Consider the following 12,266-nt stretch of genomic DNA (forward strand, 5'->3'; position numbering starts at 1 on the left):
GATAGATAGATAGACAGACAGACAGACAGACAGACAGACAGACAGACAGACAGACATGGATAGATATAATAGGCAGGTAGGCAGATACATGATAAATAGATAAACAGAAAGATAGATGATAGATAAATGGATGGATGGATGGATGGATGGATGGATGGATGGATGGATGGATAGGCAGGCAGGCAGGCAGGCAGGCAGATAAATGATAGAAAGATAGATAGATGATAGAAGATGGATAGAAAAATGATGGATGGATGGAGGCAGGCAGGCAGATATATGATAGATGATAGATAGATAGATAGATAGATAGATAGATAGATAGATAGATAGATAGATGATAGAAGATAGAGACAGATGATAGATGGATGAATAGATAGATAGAGTGACAGGCAGGCAGGCAGATAAATCGAAAGATAGATAGATGATAGAAGATGGATAGAGACAGACAGACAGACAGAAAATGGATAGAGATAGACAAGCAGGCAGGCAGATAGATGGGTAGGCAGGATGAGACAAATATGGGTGGATGGATATACTGTAGTTGAATAGATAGATAAACAGACAGACAGACAGACAGACATTGATAGTGAGTGGATGGTTGGATGGATGGATGGGTGGATGGATGGACGGTCGGACGGACAGGGAGGCAGACGGATAACCTGTCTTGCTGAGGATGCCTGTTTAAAATGGGGAAAGAGAAACGAAGTGGGAGATCCTTAATCTGGACGTGGATAAAATCTGGTCAATTTTATTACTTGAGAATCTATTTAGTCTTTCTATGCTGCCTCATCATGGTAGTAGGAGCGAAGGGGGGGAGGGCGTTCCTGAGACGGATGAAGCCCACCAGGTGTATATAAAGGTGCCCTCGAATGAATCCACTGCACGTTCACCTCTTGTGCATCGGTGAATTTAAATGGATGGCATCTGGACGTGCGCAGTCAGAAGATCAGATTTACTGCTCAGGGCATGGGGGGAAAAACCAAAAATGCAGCATCGTTTTTAGAGTTAGGAAAGATATATACCGAGAACAGTGGCATCGGATGCAATGCAATCAAGGACTAAATCATTATCAATTCCACTTTGCAGACAACCCCTTAATATGACAATTATGCAAATTTGGGCTCCAACATAGACTCAATGCGGAAGGCGAGAAGGTAGACATGTTTTATGATCAAGTGCATCAAAGAACATGCAGGAATTTCCAGTTTTGTCAGAGTTTGTTGCAGAAAAATCAAATCCAGAAAGCACACACCGATGATTCAGCTGGATTCATTAACTTCTATATATATATATATAGGTGAATAAATGTACAATACCAACAGGTGATTCTTCCAGGTAAACACAAGGCAGGAGTTTTATAGGCAAACACAAGCAGTTAGTTTCATTTTAGCAAAGAAGCCCAGACAGACTGCTAGTTTACTTCTCAGAGCAGCAGACTGCTTCCTTTTTAAGTTTCTGTTTCAATGCTTTGCACACTCAGATCTGTTTATGCTCCCATTGGATGATTTAGTTGCTATACCTATTCATTGGCTGACCTTCTTCCAGGGGTAGGTTCCGGCTGCCATTACTACCGGTTCATTAGTAAACATTTTTGCTCCAACACATGTGCGCATTTACACTTAAAACACTCTGCACATGCGCATATTAAAAAAGGAATTAAAAAATACATTTTTTCAATGAAGATTGTTCTGTGCATGTGCAGAACAGAAAATCAAGATGGCGCCGCCGAGGATAGAACCAATATGGTCATGTGTCCACTGGAGTTACTACCTATTTGGCCAAACCAGACCGAATAGGTAGGAACCCACCTCTGCCTTGTTCCCATGTCTCTCCCAGTCATGAATATTTTAACAAGTTTGGCCTTCCATCGGAGATTATAACCACTTATAATAATCCATCCGAAATTATAACCGCTGATTATAAAGCCTAGAAAAATGCAGCGAAACAGGAGATCTTAGTGTCGATGGAGATTCTCAAGTCATCCAGTTCGTGGTTGTCCCAAAAGTGCTTCTCCCCCTCTCCCCCCAAGAACTGAAGGAAGCTTCTTGGATGAGAAGCAAAACATCTTCAAGGGAAAACAAAGAACAGTTGCCTTTTGAAAAAGCACCTTTGGGGGAAGTTCTGAGCAATCTCAGCCAATCCAATGGTTTATTCATTGCTTACAGAGCCTTCCCGTAATGGAAATAATGCTTATGTACACGCACATCAACAGAGGGAGTGAAAACAGCTATCCGACCGCCTGTATTATTTGTAAGAGGAGATGGAACAACTCAGTTAACAGTAAAGACACAGCCAGGGACTTGAGTGTGGAACAAATCACAAATTGTTCGTGTGCAATTTCCAAATTAAGCGAAAGGAGAAGGAGAAGAAAGCCAAGCAGAGTTTCACAACATGATCTTGACCTTATAATCATCATTTCAGAAAAGAACATCAGGAATCACTTTGAAGTCCTGAAACTTCATGGGTGGAAAACCAGAGAAACTATGGAGAGGAATCAAAGTTGTTCAAGAGGAATGTGAAAAAGGGGGGGGGGGGGGAGGTAAAAAAAAAAAAAGACAGCCGGAGATGAAGGAACAGAAGAAAACGGATATCAGAACAAACCGTGAAAATTGCCAAGCGAAGAAGAGAAGATGCAGCCAAGAAAGACGACGTTTCAAAAAAGGAACTTAAGCTTGTTAGAAGAGGGAGGGAAAATGGATCTTATAACAACGGCTGCAGAGACACGGAAGATGGAAACAGAGACAGCGAAGCTTCTTAAAGATCCTAGGAAGATCGCGGAGAAGAGCAACAAAGATGATAAAGGATCTGGAAGCCGAATCGTAGGGAGAATTGTTGAGAGAGAGCTCGGTACTTTTAGCCTTTCGGAGAGAAGGATTGTGGGTTTGTGGCCAACTTTCCTCCAGTACTTGAGGGGCTACCATAGAGAAGAGGAGGTCCACCTATTCTCCAAAGCACCGGAGAGCAATAGCAATCGCAGTTAGACTTATATACCGCTTCATAGGGCTTTCAGCCCTCTCTAAGCGGTTTACAGAGTCAGCATATTGCCCGCAACAACAATCCGGGTCCTCATTTCACCCACCTCGGAAGGATGGAAGGCTGAGTCAACCTTGAGCTGGTGAGATTTGAACTGCCGAACTGCAGCTAACAGTCAGCTGAAGTGGCCTGCAGTACTGCACCCTAACCACTGCGCCACCTCAGTAGGACAAGAAGTAACAGATGGAAGCCGATCAGTGGATGAGGGAGCCAGAGACTTTAAGGTTCTAGAACTGTGATGGCGAACCTATGGCGTGGATGCCACAAGTGGCACGCAGAGCCCTCTCAGTTGGCACACGAGCAGTCACCCCAGCTTAGCGTCACTGCGCATGCGCGGGGGCCTCCAGTCGGCCAGCTGATTTTCGGGTCTCTGCCACACATGCAGGAGACCTTCTGTTAAGCAAGGTCAATGGGGAAACCAGGTTCACTTAAGAACCGTGTCGCTAATTTAACCACTGACGTGATTCACTTAACAAATGTGGCAAGAAAAGTTGTAAAAGGGGACAAAACTCACTTAACTAATTTCTCAGCTGCATAAATTTTGGGCTCAATTGGGGTCGTAAGTTGAAGACTACCTGTAGAGCAGAAGTGTCAACATCTAAGAAAGCTTAGGAGACATTCCCCATTTAAAAGAACCTCTAGTCTGGTCATTACCATGTCAGAAAACTACAGGAACCTTCTGGAGTATTTAGAGAAACAGAAGAGAACTGGTAAAAAGTTTTCCCCAACTATACCAGCAAATCTGGAAAGCAACATAGTTATCACCAGTTGGAAGAGGTCAATCTCTTCTTAAAAGCCTCCAGTCTCTCTGGACTGGGCCCATAACCGGTCAGAGTGCGCACAGCATGATTACTATTTTGACACAACCCAGGAGCAAAATACACTTCACACAGGTTTTGTTTTTCAAACAGTGGTTTATATACAAGACTTACATATACATACATACACGTGTTAGGCAGAGGTGGGTTTCCGCCCGTTCGCCCTGAATTGGGCAAACCGGTAGTGGCGGTGACAGGAGACTCCGCCCACCCGCCCAGACGTTTCTGTGTATGCGCCGAACGAGCGCACATGAGCAAACCGATAGCAAAATCAATTGAAACCCACCACTGGTGTTCGGCAAATACCAGGCAAGCAATCAATCCTCAACTCTACAAAGGGAACCACAATGGAGATAAATACATGAGGAGAGAAAGAGAGAGATGCCTTCACATGGCCACCCTTATATATACAGCTTCTTAAAGTGACAGTAACCCTGCTGACTCATCCTCATGTCATCATCTCGGTTTACAGCCTTACAGCAGCTGGTCAGCTATTAAATTGTCATTACCCTGACAGAGCGCCCAGAATTTCTGAAGGCAAGTGGTTCCACTGGTTAATTGCTCCCACTGTCACTGTTCATTAAGGGTATTTAGACACAAAAATGCTAAATTGGCTCTTTCCATCTATACAACTGCTTTAGGTCACAGAAGGACGAGTTGAGTTCAGCGTTTCTCAACCATAGCACCTTTAACATGAGAGGACTTCAACTCCCAGAATCCTGCATAGCTGGCTGGGGAATTCTGGGAGTTGAAGTCCACACATCTTAAAGTTGCTATGTCAGACTTGGAAGCCATCTTTTCCTTTAGGCCTCAAGCCTGCCACCCATTCTACTGTGGGAAACTGGGAGGGGGGATCGTATGGAGCATGGGAGATATGCTGCCAAAATAACATTCCTTTTCTCAGAGAGTCAAGGACGTTTTGCCCCCCATATCTGGACTGATGTCGATGGGAGGAAACTTCCTGACTGATCGGGCCATGGGATGGACCTGTGGGTGCTGGGCAGGGACTTGAACTTTCCTTTGGGTGGGGAAAACCTGGGAGCTTTCAGATTTGGGTTTCCCCAGATGTGCCAACATGTCGTCTCTAATAAAATGGAACTTTGAGGAACCTCAAGCCTCGGAGTCTTCTTTCGTTGGGGGTCTTACTTGTAACCCTGACATGCTAAGGTTGAGAAACGGTGGACTAGTTTGTTGGCTCTGAAATTGACCTGGAATCCAGCTTGACAATCCCACCAAATGACACACACACACACACACACACACACACACACACACAAATCCCACATCGGAGTGGGATTAAATCAGTCCAAAAAATGAAACAGAAGCCAGGGTAGTTCGAACAGGTGCAAGGAAGTTATCTCTTATCAGATATCTATTAACCGTTTCCTTTACCATTTTCCTGCCCGGAGAAGACAAATGAGGACAGCGCCAACAATGATTCATTCATCGTACAATGCGTCCCCATGCCCCATTAAAAGGTTTGTATTGCACAAGTAAACAATTTAGAGATGGCCTGAGAAGAGAACATAAATGCGTGGCTTCCATGCTGAATCGAACACATCCAGAAGACGAAAGGAAGAAGAGGGGAGGAAGGCAACATGACAAGGACATCCTGACTGGGTCATAAGAGATCTTGGTTTCTTGGGATCCTAGACTTAAGTTGAGATGGCAAGGCAACTGGGTGCCACCAGAAACATGGCAGGAGACCAACCTGATGGGCCGAAGGCCAGCAGCTCTTCCGAGTCTCAAGACACACAGCAGCTGTCCATGGAGGCCAACATCCTGTTTCCCAGAACGGGAGCAGAGCCTCCAGGAAGAACACTTCCAGGGCAGGAAGACAAAGGTTTCCTTTGGGCATCAGCGTCACAGCTATATAATCTCTGAACATGGAGGTTCCACTCCTAATATCCATGAGCAATAGGAACTTGAACATTGCCCTTGATGGAGCTGCTCTGTAGAGGGGACATCCTATCTGGCATCCGGCATTTCCAAAAGTAGTTAACAATAAATTCTGGTTGAAGACCAAGAATTATTTATCCATTTTCATTTTCTTTATCTCATGCTTCTCCAGTAAAACTAGCCCAAAGGTCTCTTGGTTGTCCTTGGATCTCTCCGCCGAACCAATTTTGGTCACCATATTATTAAAAACAAAAGATGTTGAGGCTCTGGAAAGAGTGCAGAAAAGAGCTACAAAGATGATTAGGGGAAAAGCATACGAAAAGGGGATTACAGGAATTGAGTATGACTAGTCTAGAGAAAAGGAGGACTGGGGTTACCTGAAGGCAGACTTCCAATATTCGGAACAGTACATGGTAAAATGAGGACCTAGATTGTTGGGGGGCAAGATGCTGACTCTGTAAACCATTTAGAGGAGGCTGTAAAGTACTGTGAAGCAGGATATAAACCTTAAGTGCTATTGCTTTTTGTAGGGAATATTTTAACTTGGATTCTTGCACTGACTGGGTATATGTGTGGAAACTCAGACAAATGGTTATCCAACATCTTCTTAAAGATTTCCAGTGTTGGAGGCAAGTTGTTCTACTGATTAATTATTCTATCAGGAAATTCCTCCTCAGTTCTAAGTTGCTTCTCTCCTTGATTAGTTTCCATCTGTTGCTTCTTGTCCTGCCCTCAGGTGCCTTGGAGAATAGTTTGACTCCCTCTTTTTTGGGGCAGCCCCTGAGATATTGGAAGACTGCTATCATGTCTCCCCTAGCCCTTCTTTTCATCAAACTAGACATACCCAGTTCCTGCAACCGTTCTTCATATGTTTTAGCCTCCATTCTCCTAATTCTCTGTCTTGCTCTTCTCTGCACTCTTTCTAGAGTCTCCACATCTTTTCTACATCATGGCAACCAAAACTGGATGCCGTATTCCAAGTGTGGCCTTACCAAGGCCTTATAAAGTGGTATTAACCCTTCATGTGATCTTGATTCTCTCCTTCTATTTATGCAGCCTAGAACTATGTTGGCTTTTTTGGCAGCTGCTGCACACAGCTGGCTCCTATTTAAGTGATTGTCCACTAGGACTCCAAGATCCCTCTCACAGTTACTACTATTGAGCCAGGTACCACTGTGGTTTTTCTTGCCTAAATGTAGAACCTTACTTTGGCTTCAAGGCCCCTTCCGATGATACAATCTCTGAACTATCTTCTTGCACAGCTTCTACCGGTTTTGCAAAAGGCATCGTTGCAGCCCTGAAATGTTGGATCACGTTAATCAAATCTAAACACAACCTTCTCAGACAATTCTTCAGTATCCAACAATTACATCTGTTTACAAAGGCAAAGCTTCCCAATGTGTTTGGAAAGCCAATAAAGGCAACAACTCACTGTACTCCCCCTTGACAGAAAGCAGACCCCACCGTGGATGAAAGCTGAAAACACTGATCCCTCCTTCCTGTCCGCTCTGTGATGTCAGGAGTAAGAAATTATTGGATGTGTTAAAATAGCGTTAAGGCAATCCTGTGCCTGTTTCAAGTATGTCACACTTTGATGCCTGAATTGTAATAAATTGTAAAGACTATCTGGGATAATCCAGAGAATAAGAAGCTTATTTGATTACCTTAAAAAGGAATCCATTGAAAACAACTCATATAAGTTAGGCATTTTTTTGTTTATGTAGGTTTAAACATTATAAATGAGGAGTATTTAAATTTGATAAATGTTGCAGAGATTAGTAACATTGTTACTGCAAAATGGATTAATATGAATGATACCCAGAGCTAACTCTGTCCACACATACCATGGATGTATATTTAAAAAAAATAATAAAAATATAAAATATTATATATTTTTATATTTATATATAATATAATTTTTTAAAAAAAACAACTCTATAACATGTAAGAAGAAGAGGAAGAGGAAGAGGAGGAGGAGGAGGAGGAGGAGGAGGAGGAGGAGGAGGAGGAGGAGAAGAAGAAGAAGAAGAAGAAGAAGAAGAAGAAGAAGAAGAAGAAGAAGAAGAAGAAGAAGAAGAAGAAGAATCACCCACTGCTGATACTTTTAACGTGTAAGTTTATGCTTTTGGCCACCAAGAAGGAACAAAATTGGTTTTGGAGCTCTGTGTTCTCGGAGTAAATCTTGAGGTCCAGCTCATTTAAGCAGCAGCCACCAAGGTGATTTCACTGATTTTGGAAGCAAAAGCGATTCAGGTTTGGTAAACACTTGAGTGAGAGGCAGTGGTGGGATTCCAATTTTTTTAACTATCTGTGGGCGTGGCTTGGAGGGCGTGGCAGGGGAAGGAGACTGCAAAATCCCCATTCCCTCCCAACCCCACTAACCTGCTTCCCAACTCCATTCTCCTGTGCAAGGGCAACAAAAGAAGGCCCAGCCAATCAGCTGGGGCTCGGGAGGCAGCGAATAGGTGGGGGCGGGGCCAGCCAGAGGTGGCATTGGCCGGTTCTCCGAACTACTCACAATTTCCGCTACCGGTTCTCCAGAACTGGTAAGAACCGCCTGAATACTACCTCTGGTGAAAGGCAACCAAGAGCTTTCAGCTAGACGGGAAGGCAACAGACATATTAGAAGGAGGGAACAGTAAACCGCTTAAGCACTGGGGATGTAAAACTATCCTGTCTCCTTGAAAATAAGACCTCCCTGGATAATAAGCCCAATCAGGCTTTTGAGTGCATGCGCTAAAATATGCCCGCCCCCCAAAAATAAGCCCTACACGAAAATATTGCAACACAGCAGCGACCATGAGGTGACCACACTCACTGCTGCCTGCACCTCAAAAATAATAAGACCTCCCCGAAAATAAGGCCAAGGGCTTATTTCAGGAGACAGAAGAAAATAAGACCCTGTCTTATTTTCAGGGAAACACGGTATATAGAGATGGCCGTGAGGTTACTTGGAATTCAAATCTAACGTGAAGGAGAACATTCGCATTTTATCAGGATTTATCATCCACAAACTGGATGTCAGTTACAAATAGCTCAGCAAGGTGATTAGACTCATGGAACGAAGGTAGCTGAATGATGTAAATTTTGTTCCCGGCGTCAGAAATGACTGGATGGACTTCTCGCTCCTGGATTTTAAATTGTCTGCTGTTCACAATGCTTTGTGCTCACATTTTGGAAACCTAGGCATAGTTCTTCATCAGAACTATGATGTGCTTTTCATCTCTGTGTCTCTCTTTCTGTCCCTGTCTCTCTGCTCCTTCCTATCTCCCTGTATCTTTCCCTCTTTCTCTCTTTCTTATCTCTCTTTCTCTCACACTTTCTCTCCTTCCTTCCTTCCCGCCTGCCTCTCTCTCTCTCTCATCTCTCTTTCTCGTCTCTCTCTTTTCCCAAATGAAAATACCATTTCACACATCTGCTGTAATAGATTCTAGTCCGCAAAGCTTATGACAGAAGGTTCAAAAGGTGCTTTTTTTATTTTCCAAGAGGCAACTGCACTTTTTGGTTTTTCTCTGACCATCCGGTCAGAGTTGAAGAACTCTGTTGAAGAAGCTTCTTGGATGAGAAGCGAAACGTCTTCAAAGAAAAACCAGAAAATCTTTGGGACAACCACAACCTGAATGACTGAGAAACTCCGTAGATACTTATGCCAGAACCAAAAATAAAAAATAATATAAAAAAATAACCCCCACATGTTTTGCAAGCTAGCCTTTTTGTTTAACCAACCAGAATCTATTTTTATTTCATTTTATTAACAATATACACGGCACATTAGGACAAAGAGCAGGTCCTTGCGTTGGCAATCCAGTATTTGAAAAGGAGAGGAAGTGAAGGAAAAAAACCCAGTAAAAGTTAAACAAGATAATATGTATCAATGATATGGGTAGGAGAGGAATCCCTGTAGCTATTGTTATCCTCCTCCACAAATAGCAAAAAGCGGAATAAAGTATATAAATGGGAAATCCTGTATCTTGGCATAATTTATATATAGCCTTGGTTTATGGTACTTGGAGTGGAATGATAATTCTCAAGCAAGAGGCTGCATTCAACCAAAGCTATCCAGAAATAGTCCCATTGTTCAATCACACTATTTTGGAAGCACTCCAGGGATAACGATAAGGACGACGGAATAGATCCAAACTGGTCCTTTGCATGCATCTTTTCTTTGAATTGTCTTTCGAGTCTCCTTGCAAAACCAGCCATTTTATTTACAGGAAGTCGCTTATAAACATCCATCTTTGACTATCAAGCAATAGGACGATGAGGTAACCACCTCAAACATGCTAACAAAGCGGCCGATAAAATAAAATCTAAGAGCAGACTCTCAATATCTATTTTATGGATGGCCAATTAATGTTTAATGGCATCTATTAAGACCATCTGCGTTTCCTAAGTTAACTTCGATCTATTCCAGTCTTGTTACAAGAGTTGGACAAAAGGACCTGAGGTTCTTCATTTACTTCGATTAGCTTTTTTATTCAATTTTTCCTAATTTTATCTTTTTAAATAGCACTTGGTTTTTTTTTAAATAAAGGTTCCCCTCGCACATCTGTGCTAGTCATTCCCAACTCTAGGGGGCGCTGCTCATCTCTGTTTCGAAGTCGAAGAGCCAGCACTGTCGGAAGACGTCTCCGTGGTCATGTGGCCGGCATGACTCAATGCCCGAAGGCGCACGGAATGCTGTGACCTTCCCACCAAAGGTGGCTCCTGTTTTTCTACTTGCGTTTTTTACCTGTTTTCGAACTTCTAGGTTGGCAGAAGCTGGGACAAGTAACAGGAGCTCACGCCGTTACGCAGCGCTAGCGATTCAAACTGCCAAACTTTCTGATCGACAAGCTCAGTGTCATAGCCACGTTTTTTTTTTATAACTTCTTATGTTATAAGCCATCCAGAATTGCTGTATCAGTGAGACGGGTGGCACAGAGGTTTTATAAACAAACAAACAAACTCTTTGCTCTTCAGTTTTATAAATTTGCTTGCTAGGAGGGAATAACAAATAACAATAGCACTTAGACTTCAATGGGCTTTACAGCCCTCTCTAAGCAGATTAGAGTCAGCTTATTGCTCCAATAATCTGGGTCCTCATTTTACCAACCTTGGGGGAAACAGAAGGCTGGTGAGATTTGAACTCTGGAAGTCAGCAGAATAGAATTGAAGGGCAGAGAGAAGCCTACAAGTTGACATGCAGTAAACCATAATCCACTTAGGGATCTAGTTTGATCCCATTGACTGAAAATCCCAACAGTTTTTTGCAGGGGGGAGGGGGGAAGTGCACTTTGGGAAAAAGTGCAAAGAAGAGCAATTAAGAGGATTTAAGGACCTAGAGGCCAAAACATATGAAGAACGGTTACAAGACTTGGGCATGGCCAGTCTAGAGAAAAGAAGGACGAAAGGTGACATCACAGCAGTCTTCCAGTGTTTGAGGGGCTGCCACAAAGAGTGTGGGGGGGGTCAACTTATTTCCCAAAGTACCTGAAGGCAGCAGGACAAGAAGCAATGGGTGGAAACTGATCAAGGAGAGAAGCAACCTCAAATTAAGGAGAAACTTCCTAACAGTGAGGACAATTAACCAGTGGAACAGCTTGCCACCAGAAGTTGTGAGGCTTCAACTCTGGAGCTTTTTAACAAGAGACTGGGCAGCCGCCTGTCTCAAATGGTTTAAGGTCTCCTGCTTAAGCAGGAGGTTGGACTAGAAGACCTCCAAGGTCCCCTCCGGCTCTATTCAGCTTGATATCGACATGTAAAATGTAAAATGCATATGTACATATTACCTGTACTTAAGTACTACCTGTACATATTTTTGGTCTCTTGTCTTGGTTAGAATAACAGAGTTGGAAGGGACCTTGGAGGTCTTCTAGTCCAAACCCCTGCTTAGGCAGGAAACCTTACACCACTACAGACAAACGGTTGTCCAGCATCTTCTTAAAAACTGTTTTTAAGCTCCAGTGTTGGAGAATTCACAACTTCTGTTGGTTGATGTGTGGATGCCCGATTGCTTTAATCTGGGCTGTCTTTGGGGGTAGGATGTTGTTGTGTTGTGTCATTGCCGTTGTTTTATGCTTGCATTGGTTTAAGCCGCCCAGAATCTACAGGAGTGGGAGGCCCATATAAATTTAAACAAACCAACAAACTAATCTTCCACAAGGGAGGCTTACCATGGAGAGGGGAGCCAGACGGGCTGCTGGAAAGGCCCGGCACGGGACTGCAGCGCCCTCCTTGCTTGGTGGTCAGCTCTTGCTCGATCTCCTCCAGCCCCGCGCTCTTCTGGAAGCGGCTCATACGGTTGACGACCCGGGATGACAGGTGAGTCCGTACACAGGGCTGCCCTCCGTAGGGGTTGATGGGGAAGACGTGGGAGGTGCCTCGGAGGGTGCTGACCGACACCCACCGGCAGTCGTGGCTGAAGGCGATGTCTTGCACCTGGAGAGGGAAGAAGGGCGGGACAGGTCAAGCGGTGCAGGTACAAACGCCAAGGCGAATCGATCAAAGAGGAATGTTTGTAGCTCAGGATTGAAA

General features: G+C 43.8%; 1 protein-coding gene across 1 annotated transcript in view; it reads right to left on the minus strand.

Moving 5' to 3' along the window:
* BCAS3 (BCAS3 microtubule associated cell migration factor) overlaps nucleotides 1-12,266 on the minus strand; it is a 448,094-nt gene that overhangs the window by 210,717 nt on the left and 225,111 nt on the right. Inside the window, 1 exon segment of the mRNA XM_032216614.1 lies at nucleotides 11,906-12,170. Within this exon segment, the coding sequence (XP_032072505.1) occupies nucleotides 11,906-12,170 (265 nt within the window).

This window comes from Thamnophis elegans, chromosome 4 (assembly GCF_009769535.1).
Source record: "Thamnophis elegans isolate rThaEle1 chromosome 4, rThaEle1.pri, whole genome shotgun sequence".
NCBI classification, from domain to species: Eukaryota; Metazoa; Chordata; class Lepidosauria; order Squamata; family Colubridae; genus Thamnophis; species Thamnophis elegans.